A 21,933-nucleotide genomic window follows, 5' to 3' on the forward strand; every position below is an offset into this window, starting at 1 on the left:
TAGGCGAAAGAAAGAAAGAAATCATCTAATTCCTCTCAAGATTTCTGTTTGGCAATAAACATTCCTGTTTTCATTCTAGGCTTTTGATCATATTCTGCTAATTCTCAGTTGTTTTTAGACATCCTCCTAAAAGCTTTGAAAGCTGCTTTACAATCTGGCATGCAACACTACATAAAGTAGTTGTAAAATATTGACATTAACATTGTATTTTGCATCTTGTTATGCTTGACAAAAACAAAAGACCAGATGTTTTCACTTTAATATAAAAATAGATTAGCTATACTATTTAAAAAAGGTCAAAGACTTAGTTAACTAGTGAGCTTGAGCACATTTCTTTTATAAGAAAGTTTAATAACTGAAATTAAAACAGACATCAATCTAGTAGGTAAATCAAAACACCACTTCTGTAACATTTATGGTTATTTACTGGAATTTACTGGGCTGATGTTGCTGAAATTGTATCTGTTAAGACATGCTACTGATGTTTACCAACCAGTTTTAAAAAATAAATATTACTACAGTATTTAATACACCATATACATTCTGAGATTACTATACTGAAACTAGAAAAAAAAAAAGCTATTCTACTGATTTATGTCAGAAATAAAGTTGAGATTTTCACTGCTAACTCAAAACACACTACCTGAGGGATTCCATAACAGTTCATAAAATGTCTTTGTTTTTAAAAGGTATGGTCTGTGGTATATATTTTCTACGAAAAAACAGAAGAACACATGTAGCATCAGATGTGTGTACTTTAAGAAACTCTGGAATGTGAAATCTAAAAATCCAAATAAAGCAGGTGGTATAATTGGGGGGGGGGGGAGCAGGGGGGCGGAGGACTGAATTTAAGTTTAATGACATTACCAGGTTATCCTACCAGACTAATTCTCACTCACTGCATGACTTCAATGAAGCTCTCAGTCCTCATGCTGACTTCGATTTAGTTCAAGTGCTATTTGATGTGTTTCATCTGGAGTTTTATTCACTTCAAACTACACTTCATTTAACCAGGCTGCTGCTGTACTCATTTGTTTTTCTACTTTATTACCCGCAAATTGGTGTTGCTTAGTTTAGATAAATTGTTGGAATAAGTTAATTTTATATAATTATTTCACACTGTTAATAAATAAATAAGCTTTAGAAAGATATCCTACCACAAAATGAGAAAGCTCTTAAAAGTATTTTAAAATACACTAGACCACAATAAGTGTTGGTCTCACACGATCTAGTAATAAATACTGATAGATGATTTGCTATTTTAAGGCAGGACCATTCCCCTGTCTCCACTCCCCAAAACTTCTGCTCCGTTTTATTTTTCTATGTTATTAGTCCACCAAACTCTATTTTCCAGCTGGGCACGCATCGTAATACAATGTACTTTTAACAGAGAGAAAAAAAGTGAGCAAGATAGAAAGCATGCCTGAGAAACAGAGAATGCACAAGAGCACGAGAATGCAAGCACAAGACCGTGCACATATGACAGAGTGTGATGGCAAGCACGTAACAGCGCATGTGGTAAAGCACTAGAAACCAAGCATAAGCAAGCAAGACGTTGAGTGCAGCGAGCACAAGCACATACAAAAGAGAGAGTAAGTGCACTTACGCGAATCAAAAGCACTTGAATACCATGAACTTACCTGTCAGATGACAGCTTTTTTTTTTTCCCAACCATTTTTCATCTCTAAAATAATTTTTTTGTTTTGCATAACTAACCATGGGCTTTATAATGTACTAAATAAATTTAAGTTTACCATTAAGCACTAATCTATTTCTACAGTTTCCAAACCAGGATCACTAACCAGAATTTAGTGTTAAATGTCAGGTCATGTCAAGAAAGGCTGTCAATCCTATCAGAGTACTGAAGTACTCTGATTAGTGCTGATTATGGGTTATCCTGGTAACGTTTATTATTTTTTACCAAAATGCCACAACAGAACGGCAATTCATTTGCAGTGGTCAGTATTTTTGTAAACTATTGATGGAAAATATGAGAAAGTCAATTAGGCTGCTACCACCTGGTGGTGTGCTGATTACGCTAAAAACCTCTTATATTTAACATGGTATGACAGCTTGTGAGATGAAGACTAGTATATTCTGTGTCTAGCACTATTAACAATCAGAAATGTAATTTTTTTTTTAATAATCCATTAAACTTTCACAAATAAATGACTGTTACAAATTCGCTATACAACACAGACTGAAGCCAAAGTATTTAATACATTAACCTGTTTTCCTGTTATCTTGTCATTTTATGGAAGATTCTTTGTATGGATTTAGTCATAAAGTACTGTTACAGACAGCTACTGCTCAAAATGAGGGATAAAGAAAACTAATGTTCCATCCAAAGTATTGCCAAAATGTTTTTTCTTTAAAATAGTTTTTATAAGTACAATTTATTATTAAAAAATATTACACACTGACATTTATTATCACAAGATTTAACCAGTAGAGCTAAATTTAAATACTGAATTTCCATGGCATTAAGGTTTTAAAAATTGGGCTTTTTTACATACAACTCAGTTGATAATAAAACACAGAACTGTTTTCAAAACAAAAGTGTTTGCATTTAAAATCTAAACTACTACAAACAGCTTAATACCTGTTCACAATGTTAAAACACTTCCAACTGTAATGAGCAACAGAATAAAAGTCTAGTACAGACTCTTTTTGTGGGGTTGGGATGTTTTGTTTTGCAGGTCCCCCACCCCCATTTGTTGTTTTTCATTTGTTTGAGTTCAAAACAGAAGGAGCTGACCCGTTCAGTTAAATACATCAAGCTTGCCATCAGTATATAACTTCAGCTTTTGTATCCACTCAAGTAAGAATGGAAACTGGTTCACAGAATTCTACAAGGTCTAGAAGAAAGTCACTTACAATGAGGCTTGCGTAGCCTGCTCTCTCAACCAAAAAAGGGCCTAAAATGTTTATTACCACCCATCCTTGCAAAGAAATTTATTACGGATAACAGACTTAATAGCAGAATATGATAGAAGAGACAGAGAAATTTAGGGATATAAACCATTCCTTAGAAACACAAAAGTAGATGAGTACATTACTTAAATACACTGCACATGCTTAATGCTCACCAGTATTTGGGAAACTTGATCAGCTTGCCATAAAGAGCAGTACTGAATGAGGGGATAACTGGAACAGGGAAGCAGTACAATCCTTTACTGTCCAAAGAAGTCAGTGCTGCTTGAAAACCAAATATCTGAAACAAATTCAGTTGGTCAAAGCATATATTACTTTCAAGTTTTTTTTATAACATAACACATACATTTTTTAAATATAGCCAGTAAATACCAAAAAAATTGTGTATTGTTTTTAGAGAATTCCTCTCCCCCCAAACACAAAAATAACTAGAAAAATCTACCTAAAATACTGTCCCAATAGGAATATATATAAAAATATTTTTCACTCGATAAATGTTAACTACACTGCTGAATTTTTAAAAAAATACTGAATTATAATTTATCAACTAAAATACATTATTCGATATCATTTTAATATGCAGATTGCATATTGCCTTTCATATAAAATAAATAAAATCACTTTTTGTAATTTTAATAACATTGGCCAAAAAAAAAAAAAAAAGATGTATTTAAGGAAATGAGAAGCTTCCCTTCAAAGCTTTTTTTCTTAATAAGATGTGCTGGTTTTGGCTGGGATAGAGTTAATTTTCTTCATAGTAGAAGGGCTATATTTTGGATTTCTGCTGGAAATCATGTTGACGATACAGGGAAGTTTTCCTTACTGCTGAGCAGTGCTTACACAGAGTCAAGGGTTTTTCTGCTTCTCACCCCACCCCACCAGCAAGGAGGCTGGGGGTGCACAAGAAGTTGGGAGGGGACACAGCCAAGACAGCTGACCCCAACTGACCAAAGGGATATTCCACACCCTATGACACCATATGATGTCATGCTCCTCATGTAAAGCTAGGGTAAGAAGGGGAAGGACATTCAGAGTTATGGCATTTTGTCTTCCCAAGTAACTGTTACCTACGATGGAGCCCTGCTCTCCTGGAAATGGCTGAACCCCTGCCTGCGCATGGGACGTAGTGAATGAATTCTGTGGTTTGCTTTAGTTGCGGGCATAGGGAAAGCTTTTGCTTTCCCTATCACACTGTCTTTATCTCAATCCATGTGTTTTTTCACTTTTACCCTTCTGATTCTCTTCCCCATCTTACAGAGGGCGGGGGGAGGTGAGTGAGTAAGTGAGCAGCTGCATGGTGCTTCATTGCTGGCTGGGGTTAAAGCATGACACAAGGGAATCTAAAGAAAGGTTCATCACAACTATTCTTTATGGTTATTCCCTGTTCAGTATAAAAGACAAATAGCTGTACAGTTGACTTTTTAACATGCTGTACCACCACTCATGTAAGAACAGAACACTTAAAGCTAGCAAAATAAACCCTATAAACACAAAATTGAAGTCCACATTTTGCAAACAGTGATCAAACAGCTGCTAAAAATGTTTTCAATAGGAAAAAAAAAATGCCCTCAAACTGAAAAACATACAGATGACTTGCAATATTGCCATTCCAGTCACTTTAAATGTGACAGAAGGTAAACATGTCACCCAGAAAACTGAAACTTTGCCATACAATTTTGGGACAGATTTTTTTTTTTTATGCAGATAGTAAGAATTCCATTGTTTAAACCTGTATTAAGATATCAGCATAGCAGTGAATGGATAATTGAAAAAAAAAATCGCAAAATTAACAGTACTAGCAATAAATATTTACACTTCAGTAGCACTCAAAAGGTTTAAAAATGCCTGAGCACATCAAAAGGTTCCAAGGCCTGTTTTAAAAAAACGCTTGAGATGTCACTTTTTCATTCTATTAAAATCTTGGTAGCTTGTTAAACTGCCACCAAACTCACAATAAGAACTCCTCTCACATAATGGATTTTTATCTGAGAACATTCAGCGGTTTTTCCTTTTCTAATGCAAAAAAAAAAAAGAATTTGTTTCGCAACAGTTTTCGATTGCATACCTTCACTATCATTATTTTGCTTTATCAATACTGCTAGAAGTGATGGGTTTTCCTCACAACATCCCATCAAGTTTCTAACTATAATTCATTTGTTATCTACATATTTTGTGAGCATTAACCTAGAAGAGGGGAAAGGTTTCTTTACTAAATTATTTTAACTCAGTCTTGCCACAAAGACCTTGGGGCTTCAGTCTACACAGTTTCCTCATGTGAAGTTCTCCACTCATGTTACAAAACATTTGGCTCCGGTCAGAAGCAGCAATCCCAAACAACGACATTCTGTGAAATATGTTTACCCTACATTCTTTTTTACATAAGCTGAAAACTCTCTCCCAACAAACCTGCTAACACTTAGGATTATCTATACTTCTATTCATTTTCCCAGCACACTGCTATGAGAAACAGATTTCAAGCCACCTTTTACCTTCAGATAGCAGTGTGAGTAACAGTAATGAAGCAGGTTGTCAGAAGGCTGGCTGAGGCTGCTGACCATGTGCACCAGTTGCTCAGCATACATCGGCACTGAGTGCTCCAGGTTAACCTTATCCACTAAAATTCGGATAGAAGGCAAAGGCCGCAGGGGCTGGAAGTTTGCAGCATTTAACAGTCCACTTAAGTTCTGAGGAAGGGGGAAAAAACATGTAGTTATTACACTACAGTTCTATTATCTACCACATGTACATATTCTTACATATCTCTCTCAATGCGCACGCACAAGCAAATCTAAACGTAATAAACCGTTTACAGATACCATGGCTTTATGGCCATTATAATACGAATCCTCAAGTCTTCTTAAAATCTTTTCAAAATCATTTCTTAAGAACTGAAAATGTATGTATAAACTTTTTATCTAGAATTCTCTTTGGTGTAGGTGCCCAGGTACCAGGTACCATTTCAGGTACTGGCAGCAGAGGGCCTGCCCCATGCCAGGCAAGTTGGCTGCCATCAGTGCTGCAACACCCCACCACAGGATTCAGCTAAACCCAGCAGCCAAGCTGGTGGCACCTCTGTGGAAATATGGTCAAGAAAGAGCAAAAACGCCACACACAGGCTGAAAGGACAGAGGAAAAAAAGAAAAAAAAAAGTGAAAAACAGCGGAATGAACAGCAAGGTCAGAGAAGAAGGAAGGGGAGAAGGTGGTGCTCCAGGTGCTGCCACAGATGTTCCCTGGCAGCCCATGGAGGGCCCTACACTAGAGCAGGTGGATATGCACTGAAGGACACTAGAGCCTTGTGGAGAGCCCACACTGGAGCAGATCTTTCCTCAAGGATCACAGCCTGTGGCAAGGCCTCACACTGGAGCAGGGGAAAAGCATGAGGAAGAGGGAGTGGCAGAGATCAACTGTTATGCACCAACTGCAGACCCCCATTCCCCATCCCCTGTGTTGCAGGGGGGGAGGCAGAAGAGTCAGTGAATGACGGAATGAAGTTCAGCCTGGCCAAAACGGTGAGATGGGAGAAAAGGTGTTATTTTGATTCTTGTCTTTGTTTCTCACTATCCAATTTAATTTAATTGGCAAGAAATTAAATCAATTTTCCCCATGTCAAGTGTTTTGCTCATAATGGTAACTGGCAAGTGTTCTCCCCCTCTTTATCCCAGCCCATCCTATTCTCTACCCCTCGTCCGGGGCGGGGGGGGGGGGAGTGAGAGAGCAGCTGGGTGAGCATGTGGCAGCTGGCCAAGGTCAACCCACTACAAGAATAGGCAAAGTCAAAACATTTTGTTCTATAAAATATTTGCTTACATTTTTATCACTCCAAAGCACTATTACCATACCATACAAAACTCATACTGAGCTAATCTTTACACTGTCATATATTATGTATTCACAGTCATGCCAGACATCTCAGGAAAAGGAGATGCCATTCCAAAAAAATTATCATAATTTTACACATCCAACTATATTTTTCATAGTATCCATTAAAGTGAAGTAATGCATCTAGTAAAGACAGACATGGACATACTAGAAGTTCAACTGAGGGCTACCGAAGTGGTTCGGGGGTTCGAGCACATAAGCTCTCTTGCAGCAGAGTCTGAGACAACTGGAGTCCTTCAGCCTGGAGAAGATCAAAAGGAGATCCTATTGCTGTCTACTGCTACCTACTGGGAGGGTACAGAGGAGAGCCAGACTCTTGTCAAAGGTGTACTGTGAGGGGATGAGTGGCAACAGAAACAAGCTGAAACACAGGCAATTCCAAGAAGGTCTATGTGAAAGTTTTTTATGGAATCTCTATTCTTGGAGATAATTCAGCACTTTGACTGGACAACCCCTGAAGCAACCTACTCTACTAGGGCTTGCTTTGAGCTGGATGTTGGACTCCTGGAGATCTTCTTCAGCAATCTCTTCCAATCCAAATTACTCTTTTAATCTCATATCAAAATAGGATAATAAGTTGATATATGTATGACTTTCAATTTAAAAGTCAAAATTATTATTATTTTAAATAGGCTTGGTTTCATTCAGGAAACAAAATTAAACTCGAAGTAAATAAATAACCAAAAAGTTCACCTGAATTCCACTTGTGTGCCTCAAGCCTACCCAAACATGGGGCTGTTCTCCCATTATAAAAATACCATATGCCCATGCCCATAAGGTGAAATGCACCACAATCGATTGGGCTATTCCAGGCTGAAAGGAAATACTGCTTCCCATTAGGCACCTGGTAATGTCCCATTTTCTAATTTTAGTGGCTTCTGAATGTATCCTAATGCATCAAGAGAAAACAGATTTGTCACTAGTTCACTCAGTTGAGACAGCTTAACTGAAAAGATAAGCAGTCAAAATTGAAGAAAAAGATACACACTCCTTAAGCACAATCACCGAATAAATGGCACATGCTTGAAATTTTATGTATGTTCCAGCCTAGAGACTAGTGATCCAAGTGAAATATTCATGTATATGTTATTGTGTGTATTTCACTTCATCAATGAAAATGGTTATCCAAGCACACTCTAAGAAATGCCATAAAGTAACTTTGTCTTTTGTCCTCTTGCATACAATCTTAACATGCTGAAAATAAGCATATTCTATAAGAAAATACAGCACAAGTTAGACAGTGCTCCCCTAGTTAGCAGGTATCTATTACATCAAGATAATTTAACGTCATTGTGACTTCCATCATGTAATATTACTCAAATCCATCTCTGGGAAAAAAAAAGTAATAAACTTCTTCAAATGGTTTTCACCTTTCTTACACATAAACGTTTCACAAATACTAGTAAGGTTACTTTCACAACACCTTCAGAATATACAATTTCATCTCCATTTTAAACAAAAAATTAACATTGAAAAGAAAGGCTGATACAAAAATAGTTCACTAATTCTGGAAGTCCATTTGAATGCCCATTTTCAAACATTTAGCAAAGTACTTCACAAATAAAATCATAGAATCATACAATGGTTTGGTTTGGAAGGGACCTTAAAGACCATCTGCTTCCAACTCCCCCGCCATGGGCAGGGACACCTTCCACCAGACCACGTTGCTCAAAGCCTTGAAAACTTCCATGGATGGGGCAACCACGAGTTCTCTGAGCTACCTCTACCACTGTCTCACCACCCTCATTGTGAACAATTTCTTTGTTATATCTAAATCTAAATCTACCCTCTTTCAGTTTAAAGCCATTACCCTTTTTCCTATCACTACAGGCCCTGCTAAAAAGTCCCTCTCCAGATTTCATGTAGGCCCCCTTCAGGTCCTGGAAGGCTGCAATAAGGTCTCCCTCGAGCCTTCCCTTCTCCAGGCTGAACAACCCCAACTCTTTCAGCCTGTCCTCATAGGAGAGGTGTTCTAGCCCTCTGATCATCTTCATGGCCCTCCTCTGGACTTGCTCCAACAGATCCATGTCCTCCTTTTGTTGGGGGCTCCAGAGCTGGACAGAGGACTCCAGGTGGGGTCTCAGTAGAACAACATAATCACTTCCCTCGACCTCCTGGTCATGCTTCTTTGGATGCGCTGCATGATACAGGTGGCTTTCTATGCTGCAAGCACATGTTGCCAAGTCATGTTGAACTTCTCATCAACCAACAGCCCCAAGTCCTTCTCCTCAGGGCTGTTCTCAATGCATTCTCTGCCAGCCTTGGAGATTTGTGCATTTGTGCTTGGGATTGCCCTGACCCATGTGCAGGACCTTGCACTTGGCCTTGTTGAACTTGATGAGGTTTGCACAGGCCCTCTCAAACCTGTTAAGGTCCCTCTGGATGGCATCCCTTCCCTCCAGCGTGTCAACCGCACCATACAGCTTGGTGTTGTTCGCAAACTTGCCAAGGGTGCACACGATCCCACTGTCCATGTCGCCAACAAAGATGTTAAACAGCACCAGTCCCAATACCGACCCCTGAGGACACCACTCGTCACTGGTCTCCACTTGACCATCGAGCCATTGACCGCAACTCTTTGAGTGCGACCATCCAGCCAATTTCTTATGCACCAAGTGGTCCATCCATCAAATCCATGTGTTTCCAATTTAGAGACAAGGATGTCATGCGGGACAGTGTCAAATGGTTTGCACAAGTCCAGGTAGATGATGTCAGTCATTCTTCCCTTATCCATCAATGCTGTAACCCCGTCACAGAAGGCCACCAAATTTGCCAGGCACTAGTTGCCCTTAGTGAAGCCATGCTGGCTGTCACCAGTCACATCCTTATTTTCCATTTGCCTCATCATAGTTTCCAGGAGGATCTGCTCCATGATTTTGCTGGGCACATAAGTGAGACTGACTGGTCTGTAGTTAAAAGCCTAACTACCATTGCTTTAAATGGAACCATAGATATTGAGAACCTCTGCAAAATACATCCCACTAAAAATACTCATCCTCAAGTACAAGGAACATGTCTTTAGTGTGCATTTGTGAAAAGCACATTGAAAGTGGGAAATTCCTAGAAACTGCACTCAGTCAAGAACTGGGTTGGAATTATTACCTCTTCTTCCCGTCCCTTCCCTTAGCCATAAAACACTTTCCAGCCTCTGTTGCAAGAGGTAAACCTACTGCAAGTCTTCAATAAAAAACACTGATTCATCACTACGGTGCTTCAGTTTTGTGCACCTAGGAAGGAGTCCTGTAGGAATAGAACTAGTACAGCATTCTTTAGCTGGAGTTATACTACATTGATCACAAGATAAAACAAATTCAGGCTGTTTGGAGATTTCATTTCTGGCTCTCTGAGCTAGTCACTCAGCAGCCAAACACTCAGTAACAGCCAAAGTCCTGCTGGCATCCTGGTTGACACTAGCACGCACACACTGCGTGTTACTGTTAACTTCTGTTTACATCTATGAAGTCTCTACTAAGCCTATGTATTCGAAAATTTCAGAAATGACCAAGTTTGTGAAAACCTGTGTGGCAAAATGACAACAGGTACTGTTCTGATCAAAAGGCTTCCATAAAAAACTTCAAGTTGGAGCTACTTCTTTTTAATCTGCTTGAAGATTTAAAATCTTTTTTCTTCCACATTCTTTTTTCCTAACAGTACATGACACCTTTAGTTTACAAGTCTAGTTAGTCACGGCACACACCACTCGGGTATCTGAAGTGAAGGCTCATGGGCACCAAACTCACTTGGAACTCAGTAATACACCCAGCACATGGAATAACAGCCCAGTGAGAAAATTTCTACGAAATAGCACATGCTAATGTAGAGAACTGGATAAATATCTCTGTATACATACCTTCTCACCCATGATTACAGGCATTAAGTGGTCTAGTAAATTGAATTCTGCCACGGGGATTATAATTGTACACTTAAGAATTGTGAATGTTGTGAGTCGAGTGGGAATGTATTCCTCCAATGACGCTATTTCTTCTGAGCTTGGCATAGTTCTATTTCCATCCATAATATCTACAATAGATCAAGATTACATATGTTTGACTGAAATACGTAAAATATCTCCTACAGTCACCATTTCAAACATGGTTAGGGACTAGCAAAAAATTAAGGCCTCCCTTCCTCCTCCCCCCCCACTTCATAGTTAACAATTTTATTCCACACTGTTTTTACCTAAGGCTAAATGCAGTCATAACTGGATTTTACTTACTTCAACATCTGTACAGCTCTTTCTCAGAAACTCATCTTAACAGTTTACGATAGCTTGTTTTCAAGCGATTTTATCCTGTATAACTATTACTTCAAACTAACAAATACACACCAACAGTGATTCTTCCTTCTCTTAGACTCCAAAATTACGCTAGAGTGGTCAATGAAATAGTCATCTTTACTCAACAAGAGGCTTGCAATTGAAATAAATAGCCTCCTAGGTGTCTAAAATTATCTCAGAGGTATATCCAACACTGATGGGTATATTGCAATTAATTTTGCCTTTATTTTAAATTTTACTCCTTCAACTCACAAAATCCTCTGATAGATTTGGAGTTTAACTGTTTGGAAGTCACATCTTCAAGAGCACTGAATTTGGTCTGGTTTAATTCTGGTATATTTGCATATACGCAAATAGGAGCAAACCTGGCTTAGTTCTGCTGTATGGCTCATATTCATGTTCTAGAGCACAAACTATCATTTTCATTATCCGGTGTACCGCACTGCTATCCAATCGAAGATTGAGTGGGCCCACAATCAGGCTTTTTGTAGACATCTCCTGAATATTTCCAAAATCTTCACTCTTTACTGAAGAAAGGTCTTGTTGATTCCCAGAAACTACAATAAGTTTTATAAATAACAACAAGAAGCAAGTTTTATAAATAACAACAAGAAGTAAGTTTTATAAATAACAACAAGAAGTTTTATAAATAACAGCAAATTACACGAAACAACTGGACATAATAAAATTTATCATCTACTTTCGTTTCAAATCCTGTAATCACAGACTTATAAATACACAGAAAATATAACAATGCAAATCAAACACATAAATATACTGTGACTAGTTTAACATGTTTAAACAAACATTACTGCTGTTTAATGCAGAGTAAACAGGGCAAGATTCTACCTTGTCTCCAGTTACAGCACAGCTTAGGAACCTTTCCATTAACTTTGTATCTCTCAAGCTTAGGACTCTTATGGAGGTGTCCAAACAACCTCCAAACTTCTGTAGCAACTTCACCCCGGGTGCCAGTGACAGCTGTGCTGTTCAAAATTTTCTACAGTTTATCACAAAGATTTCCATCCCAAACAATCCAGGAAAAGGTGTGCTGCGAAGAAACTACAGATATGGGCCCTTGAAGTGCTAGCTGCTGGTACACAGACTAGAAGAGCAGCGAGAATCACACTCACTTGTATTGCCATAAACCAGACTCACCCTTCCTTCCATTCACTGATCAGCTAAAGCATGGGCAGAGAGAATGAAAACTTCTTTAATCATTATGTCTCAGACCACTTTTAGAAGGACCACCACAAAGATAAAAGGGTGGTTTAGTCTCTGCATCCAAAAGATCTATATAACCTTTGTGCTCAGAACAGCAACTAGTGTATGAATTAAAGTATAGTTATCATTTTTACGATCTAGATGTAAGGTAATGAGGTAGACACTGCACACAGACTACTCATCAGCTATCAAACAGTAGGACTACATTTCTCTAAACATACTTCTTGGAAAATCATCAGTTAAAGTACAGAAATTTCAGAAGCTTAAGTTTTTCTGTTACATAGGACTTGTAAAAAAAAAAAATACCCTCAGCCCTCTAACATACTTAGTTTGCAGAATTTCATTCATTTTCTAATAAATCATCACTTTGACAGTATCTTCATTGATTTGACGCAAGCACTAAACATTAAACGTTTTGCTAACTATTACACAAATGAACAGTCTGATAAAATAAGAATCAAGATTAAATGCATTCTGAAAGCACTTAACCTATAAAAATGAAAACGTTCCGAGGTAAAATGGTACGACAACAGTTTAATTCATTCAGTGAATCTGGACAGCGCACACTCCTTCAATAGTACTGTACTCTGCAATCCACCTGGTCAAAGCTGTGATGAACAGGAAAGCCAGGAAGCATGCAGCCATTGCCATCAACTTCACCTTGGTTTCCACAACTTAACATATCTGCAATTGCAGAGCTGTCCGCTCAATATGTTCTCCTTCTACTCATGACCAAGTCATGGCACAGAAACCAAAGGCTGTGTAAGCAGTTGATTTCCATGACGATCCTTTTCAAGAGCAAAATTTTTCAAGTGATTTCCAAGCTCTTACCCAATGCAGATCTTGCACTCCTACTTTATGCAAGATAGATCCCATTCCTTCCTCTTTTCACCCATCTGCCTGGATGCAAATCAACCCGTTTCCTTGCATAAATCTAATAACCTCTTGCCTTTCTGTTATGGTAACAAACTAAACACACCTGTAGAGGACTATGACCCAAAAACCACAGAAAAACCTGACAATTCCAAATTCTCATTATACCATCTTCCTCAGCGATACAATCTGTCCGTACTAACATAAATGGCAAGAGAAACTCAGCTCATCAGACCAGGCAGTGGGAGCTTTGTCAAAGAGATGTAGGATCTGTGCATTTCTGAGTAGCTGAGGCTTTGCGGTTAAGCAGCCTGGCACGGTGTGCTTCATAACTTCAAGGCAAATCTTACCTTTAAACCAACTAGAAAAAAGAACATTTTATTTCTGGTTGCCCAAGAGGAACCTAGTTGTCTTTCATCCTCCAAGGGAACATGCCCTTTTCCCTCCCTCCTTTACTGTACTCATTCAAAACAGTCTTTTTAATGGGGGAATTGAGCTTGGGGGAGAAGGAAGGATAGGGGTTTTTCCCCTCATGTTTAAATCATACTCTATAAAATATTCTTGCTTCTAAGCACTGGTGGGGAAAAGGTCCCTGAATAAAGGGAGACTATGCCGAACTTAACACAGAGCTGGCCTAGTGCTCTGCAGTCCTTTACAGGACTATGTACTCAGCAGAAGAAATAACTTTGTCCCTGTAAGCCCAACAGAAGTTGATGGCGAGAGCATTTATAGTCTCTGCTTCCCCTGGTGTTTTGTTTACCATTTCTGAGGGGGAAAAAAAAGAAAAGAAAAAGACAGAAAGATATGCCTTATAAAATCTATTCAAATCTTCAGGTGGAACTCAAGTTACAACCTTTTTAATAAGTCCTGAAAAAGACTTTTTTTCAAAAGCCAGCATACAGCCTGCTGTCAGGGTATGCCTTATTTAATATGAAGTTAATACGCATCTTTGTCCTTCCAATTCTACACAGTATCCAGTTCAGATGAACACTATTAGCAAGTGTAAAAAAAACAAACACAACCATAACCTCACATGAAAAATACCAAGGCCAAAAGCCTTTGGAAGTAATAACAGCCTACCTTTTCAAAAAGAAAAAAGAATCATTTGTATATATTGTATGTATATGAATAATATACTGAAGTGACAACATTTATACAAACCACTTTCTGGAATAGTTCCGTTTAAGTGCAAAGAGAATGAGATAGAAAACCTAGTGGTTCTACAGAAGTAGGTGATCACAGGTTACTTTTCATACTTCGCAGATTCATAAAGGAAAATAATTTCTGATCGCCTACTATTCAGCTCTCCATAAACAATATGTCTAATTCTACCTGACCACACCAAAAAAAAAAAAAAATCTTAAAATGAGAGTGCTGCATAATAAACTTGCCACCAGGATAGATAGGTACACATTATAAACAAAACATAACTTTAAAAGTACACACCGTTAGGTCTGTAAGTCACACAAATCAGTGATCAGGGAACTGATACACTACACAACATGTCAGGGAAATTACTGTTTTGTATAGAAATACAAAGCCAAAAGAGAAAAATTAAGTTGGAAGGGAAGGACAGGCAGAATTTCAAAACAAGACTACTGTGTGCTACTATCTAACTTGTTCTCATTCAGAATACTAGACGTGATTAATGCATTTCTTTAAGTGACAGACAAAACTCCTGAGGTTAATGTTATCCATGAGGCACTTGCAGTTTAATCAGTAATGGTATGCTTTGGGAAAGGTTAAAGGGGCAAAGAAGGTGTCAAACCAAAATTGCCTTGACAGATAAAAATCTTACAGCCACAGTAACTGCCTCCTACAACTTAAAGTTGGGTTAGGTTTTTTAGGGGAAGGTGGTATGCACTGATTGTAACTAGAAATATAGTTAACAATGTCAAAACAAGCAATAGTAAAATGTAAACTTTTACATAAATATTTCAATATAAAGACCACATATTAGAAATATAGCAAGTTTTATATTGTTACCAATACGCTGAGGTATTTATACCTTCATTTTAAATTAAAGCATTTACACCTATTTGTTCATGTTCCATCTAATAATTACATACTTGACTCACAATATGGAAAAATTAGCTAGAAAATAACCAGCAGAAAAAAATGTCACACTTGCTTTTCTGAGGACCAAAATTACTTGAAAATTTAAGGTTTTAAGTTTTTAATTCTAGAGCTATAACAACCACTTAAATCACTAATTTAAAAATTAATTATTTCACTCTTTTATATAGTCAGGTAGCTGAAATTAGAGAAGTAAACTGAAATAAAAGCACACAGCAAGACTGGACAGGAAGCCAAGCTACATTTTGTGATGTGTTTTCCTGGTGACTGACACAGGAAATAAAAGTCAAAGCCCTGAAAAAGCAAACTGAAAGAAATAGAAGAGAAGCTGAGGAGAGGAAAAGGTAGTCAGAAAATACCAGTAGCCTGGCCTTCAGTAAAAAAAACTGTTTCTGAGTTCAGCAGTTTCTGAAACGGGTTAGCTACAGTCAGAAAAAGACGTCATTAAATTCCTCGTACATTCAGATGAACAAGACAAAATATGCCGCAAAAATAAATTTTTCCTCATAATCAAATAATCTGTGCATATTTAAATTTCTATATCAAAAATAAGAAAGGAGATAAGGCTTATCCTAGGTCTTCAACTTCTCTACATAAAAGTTCTGCATGCAATTAAACAGTTATTTCTTTATTAAAGACAGAAGTAGACTGCAGTAAAAGCTTGACTTCATGTACATTTTCTGTGTACTCTGAGTGTGATGTGAAGCTGAGAAGGGACAGATTCAGGGCCAGGAAAGAGCTGTTAAATTACCTAGTATACATCCCTGTAGTATCAAAGGCCATGGCATCATTTATTTTGTTTTATAAGCTTTGCATGATCCAACCTCCAACCAACCTGGAAGTTTTTCTTTCTTACTTCTTTTATACTTAATGTCCAACAAGCCAGAAAATAAAAATATTAGGAGTTGAGTCTTCTCTTACATAGAAACAAAAGCATGCAAAAAACCCCAGATGAGTTGGACTAGGTAGTAAGGACAGATAAATGTTTGGTCACAAAAATAGAGAGAAGTTCCCAACAGATGTCCATAGAAATAGTATTCACGATAATAAATGCAGATAGGGATGAAAGCATTACTTAGGCAATAAAACTGCAGAGCAGCAGCTGTAGATGATAATCTTCCCAGGGGTGGGGGGGTGGGAACCACATCCAAATTCATATAACATCTGTATAAAAATATAAACATATTACCTGCTGATACTGTAACTCCTTTGTCCTGGATTTTGTGACACAAAAGTAGATATACTTACTGCATTGCATTCACTGTATTGTCTTAAGATTCAGAAAAGAATTTATAAGAAACTCAAAAATTACTCAGAATTAACCAATGTCTATGTGTACATCATCTAGGCTAATATTTGCCACAAAATTGTTCTGATATGTCTATTTAAAGACTAATTCTCTGCACTAACTCTCATCCTTGCATTTTTCTTCATAGGAGAAAATGACAGTCCTCATCTTCTGCATCAAGTAGATGATCATCTTCATTCTTCAGAGTTTCTCAAAAGATTTTTTTTTTCCCCTCCAAGTCAACAATGACAACAACTTTTACAAAAAGACATCATACTTTATGAACCCCACCACTGCTACAAGAGAATTTTTTTCAGTTTAGCATCTGAAATAAAACCATGAAAGATATCATTGTGATTCTTGGGGGGGGGGGGGGGGGGAGGGTGGGGAGAGAGAGGAAGAACAGCAACAATAAACAGCTAACCAAAACAGCTAACCTCAAAAACATCAATGAAGATGAAACCATTTTAACTATAAACCTGATGGTAAATCTAACATAAGTTAAGAGGACAACTGGTCAAGGACCAGATGGGCATGAAAAGTCTTTGTTTCTATTATATAACAGGGTAAACAAAGAGGTACCTTTGCCACTAGTGTTTTCCATTGTATACAAGTAATCCATGTAGAAAGCCCCAAACCTCTGCATTCCAGCTATCTCTGTGTACGTCTCCTACCAACAAAGCAAAGCAAACAAAGAAAGCGTTGTATAAGGAAAGAATCTTGAGATTACCAACTGATAGGTTGGTATGAGAGAGATATATTCATGTTTGGATTTGTGCATCAACACACGGAAAGGCTTATCCAAACAAAGGACAGAGGTTATCCCAAAGAATTCACTTATCTGATAGGTAATGTAACTTCTATTTGAGGCCACACAAAGGCACATCCATAATTCCAGTAGACATGTGGACCAATTCATCAATAACATCTAGTTAATTAGTACCTTTAATGGAGCAAATATTCTTCACTTGACCTCTTGCATCCAACAGATCTGCCTAATTAAATACACTGAAAACTGAAGCTCATTACTTAAATAAAAAATCCAGAATGAATACTGAAGTTTTATCTTTAAACAGTAGGAAACTTAATAAGACTTTATGCCATCATTGAGATTTATACATAATATAATCCATTATTACACAGCAAGTTTGCTTCCCCTCTTGCCGAAAAATAGGCAAACCATAAAAGCATCAAAAACAGGCTGAGGAAAGTGTGTTTTAGTTTTAGGCTTTATTCTATGGGAAATGTTTGAATATGCATAAGTACTTGTGATTTCACTAATTAATTCCATTTTTTTATTGGATTCTTCAGGGTTACATTTCATCAGTACTACTAAAAAGGTGAAAATAGCAAGATGTAAATTTAAAAGAAATTAGATAGATTCAAAATTGTAAATGGCTTACCTGTAGAATGACACAGAGCATAGAACTCCACCTATGGACACACCTGGAAGGGACCACCTTGGTCACCACATCCAGTCTTTAATAATTGCAGACAGTCAGGGAATAAAGTTTTACCGATCAACTTACAACAGAGACTATTGGTGACTGAAAATTTGTCGCTATCAAAGGCAGAATAAGCAAGACTCCCTCTGAGCAGACAAATATAGCACACAGACAATGAGATTAACATTGGCCATGATCTGGTTTCCAAGAGAGCACTTCTTAATTTGAAGACCATGAATTTACTGGTTGGGATTAAAGAAGTATGTGCTAGTAAAGCTTGACCTTTTGCTAGCATTCTCTCGTATCTCTGGTTTTCTCTGCAGGTGTTCTGTAGTTAGTGCTTTTGGAAACAACGGTATTAATTCAGCTTTTGGGGCAGGAGAGGAGTTTGACAGTTCTTTTGGACACCTTTTTGTTACTTTTTTCTTTTTTTGTTTTAACACAAACAGGTTTACTGGGGGCGGGGGTGGCCATCTGCAAACTAAAATTCAGTTAAACATAACAAAGTAATGAAAATCGGTCCTCTAATAGTACACAGATCTAAACAATCACTAGAAATCCATTAGAGAGCATTAGAAATTTTTTTTTAAGAAAAAGGTAATTCTCTGACCTTATGGTGAGCTGCATCCAGTATAAATTCTGCACGAATACTATTATTTTCTGGACTTCTGTAATCAAACAGTGAATTGGTAAGGTATGTCATCCCTTTTGCACTCAAGTTTTCTCCACAATTAAAGAAGTAGGCCTCCTTCATGAGGTAGTAGAAAATAATAAGGCAATGGAGAAAAAAAAAAAATATAGTCAAGTTAACAGAGAAGTTTCAATTGTCACAACACACTAATGACATGAGCATATGAAAGAGGGCACCTCAGCTCCAGTTACATATTTCATTATGAATGAAGTTAAGACCATTAAAATAATTTTATTCAAATAACCTGTCCACTCCCTCCCCAGTTTCAAGCTAATAAAAATGGCCTGAGCTAGTGAATATTATACAATCCATGCTACAGAATGACCAGATTGCTACCTTCTCACTCTTCTCTATTCATCTAGATTTTTAGATGCCTTCTCCATATCTCAAACCCTCTATCCTTCTGAAAATCAACACAACTTTTCCATTAAGAGTTATTCTTCTAAAAGGGTTATTTATATGAGATTGATTTTTTCCCAACCATCTATTCTCAATCACATACAAAGCTGGAACATGTATGAAAGGCACAAAGTCCCAACTAACAGTCTATCCATTGCAGCACACCAGTCAAGTATTACAGAGGATTGTGTCCCACCACACCTCTGTAATCCCAACAATGTCATACTCTACAGCTGCGTGAGGATACCTAATTCTTCGTTTTCTGTGCTGCATGCATTTATATACAAACGCTTGAGATGGATGCCAAGCCATGCTGCTCTCACAGGGGAAGTATAAGAACTTGCACCACTGTACCTATCATAGTACAGTATATGATCATTTTCCAAATAAGGAGATACTTGACATTAATACAGTCACTTTGTATTTTCTTCCACATTCTTAATTTTTCTCCTTAAAGTACTTTCTAAGACTTCACAGAGCACTAATATCAAGTTAACATGTCTGTTGTTGGCTGCAGTATTTGGTTTTATTTAAACATAGACAATAATTGCTGTTCTCCAGTACTTTAGGGCATTGTTCTATCTATAGTTCCACCAAAAATCCTCATTATTGAATTTAGAATTTCATGCACCACTTCATTAAATATTTTAAGAGTATGGATATCTGATTTTGCCTTATTAAGCAATTCAAGCTCTGAGTCTATTTAAAATATAGAAATTAATACTGTTTTACTCCTTCACTTGATACTGCTCTCATCAACCTTACTGATGAATGAGCCAACACACTCATTCAACATTTGAGCCACACCCCTGTTATCTTCAGCATACAGTGTTCCCATTTCTTCCCTTCCAAACTTTGTTGACTTAAGTACTATCAAAGGTTTTCAACTGTGTTTTAATTTATTATACAAGATCAAATTATGCAGACATACATAATGATGGCTGGTAGTGGAATTGTCAAAAAAAAAGCCTTAGGTTTTGCAGCTTCTCACTCTTAGGTATTTCTCTTTCCAACTGTAAGGAATTGACATTGAGTTCTATATTCCAGTGACACATTCAAAAGACTTAAATCACAATTGGCAACAACAGCCTTTCCAATTCTTGCAATCAAATAATTTAATAAAGCATACCAGAATTGCTTATTCAGCAAGTCAACTGATATTTCAAGATACTCACTTCATCACTCCTATTCATGTTCTCTTCGAAGTCTTTAATTCCCATAATTCCTTTAAGGCACATAGCTTGGCAACCAACAAAACCTATCTGGCAATCAAAGAAAAGTTCACCTTTCAGAAGGACCTAGTAAAGAAAAAAGTTATATTTTGAATAAGAATTGTACTCCATGAGACATAGAAAAGGTGGAGAAAAGTGAACTAAAATATGTTTACGTTCATATATTTAGAGCTTTAATAAATAGCAAGTTAATCAAACAGGGCACTTAGAAGGAAGGGATTACTGTCTGATCACTAAAGCACTAGAAATTTAAGATAATTTCCAGCTACATGATTATTATAATAAACACATCCATTATAACAGAATATGAAAAAAACAGTGATAAAATAATTTCAAAATATTTTATTAGTAACTATTTCCTACAGTATTTATAATGGATCAAAAACTGTCAATGGAAAATTACCTCAACTGTGGTTCCTTCTTGTTCCCAGCATATAACTTCTTTGGATTTCACTTTCTGAGGGCTGTAATAACTAGTTTCAGCTTGCATTTCAGTGAGCTATGAAACAATAGGATAAACACCTTATATAAGTCAATATTAGTATTAAGCAGCAGTAACATCATTAATATACAGAACTGATGAAGACAAATTGAACTATGGGCCAAAATTTATTAACAAGCAGGAAGCAGGTGCAGTTAAACAGCTGTAACACATTATCTGTATTAGAACTTCTCAAACTCAACTTCTGGTTGAAGTATGCCATAACAGAAAGTTTTAAATCCACTACAGTATTTTTAGTTTGCTTATCTAAAGAGAAACTATGAGAAAAGATGAAACAGATACACAGCTGCATTGCTAACATATCAGATTAGCTTATAAATTGCTGTAAAAATCCACAAATACATTATTTATTCTTCCCAGAAAATAAACAGCATGATAATATTAAAGAAACATTTTGATTATAACCATACTAATTTTTGTTTCTTGTCCTGGTAATTGAGAGAAATGTGCATTTATATTTTTTGCATTATTTTGATATAAAACTTTAAAGTGGTGAAACACATATGCTCAGGTTAAAAAGCACATAACTGGCAGCTAAGAAAAAGGAGAAAATAGGCACAAAATAGTGAAAGTGTCATGTTTTGCATTAAAAAAAAATACTTGTTTATGTTAAGCAGCTTAAATAGTTCAATTTCTATTTTTTTATATGAAAATATCCACAAGCTTTCATTATTTAAGAGTGGATACACATGGATGTTGTTTCAAATTAAAATTTTGTAATCCAAATGCCCAAGAAAATTGGATTAAAAAAATAAATCGCTGATCACCCTTCAGCTGTGTGCAATTACTGTAGAGGAAAAGCAATTAATTGATTAAAAGAACTCAGACATTACAAGAATCATTTTCACCATTATTAGAAAACGCTACATTTAATTTGGCATGATTTTTAGCTGGAATGATATCAACTGTTCAGAATGCTAATGCAGAAACTTGACCTTATTTTTTAACCAAAATATGAACCACAAATTAATTCCATACATTCTTTGCATGCAAGCCGAACAATGAATTCTGTTTTCCTCCTAACTGTCACCATATTAGTATCATACATCACTTCACATTTAAAGTTTATAGAATGTAAGATGTTAGATTTTAAGTAGTTTTTATCACTTCCT

General features: G+C 36.9%; 1 protein-coding gene across 1 annotated transcript in view; it reads right to left on the reverse strand.

Annotated features, from left to right (window-relative positions):
- The window catches only part of VPS13B (vacuolar protein sorting 13 homolog B), a gene marked incomplete at both ends in the record, with an annotated part of 485,525 nt that overhangs the window by 393,851 nt on the left and 69,741 nt on the right, over positions 1-21,933 (reverse strand). The window contains 8 exons of the mRNA XM_081996267.1: positions 3,090-3,214; positions 5,424-5,618; positions 10,666-10,835; positions 11,457-11,648; positions 17,135-17,222; positions 18,608-18,745; positions 20,263-20,385; positions 20,723-20,818. Of these exons, the coding sequence (XP_081852393.1) occupies positions 3,090-3,214; positions 5,424-5,618; positions 10,666-10,835; positions 11,457-11,648; positions 17,135-17,222; positions 18,608-18,745; positions 20,263-20,385; positions 20,723-20,818 (1,127 nt within the window). The remainder of the gene's footprint in view (positions 1-3,089; positions 3,215-5,423; positions 5,619-10,665; positions 10,836-11,456; positions 11,649-17,134; positions 17,223-18,607; positions 18,746-20,262; positions 20,386-20,722; positions 20,819-21,933) is intronic.

The sequence above is a fragment of the Phaethon aethereus genome (genome assembly GCF_964289735.1).
Source record: "Phaethon aethereus genome assembly, chromosome: 2".
Classification (NCBI taxonomy): domain Eukaryota; kingdom Metazoa; phylum Chordata; class Aves; order Phaethontiformes; family Phaethontidae; genus Phaethon; species Phaethon aethereus.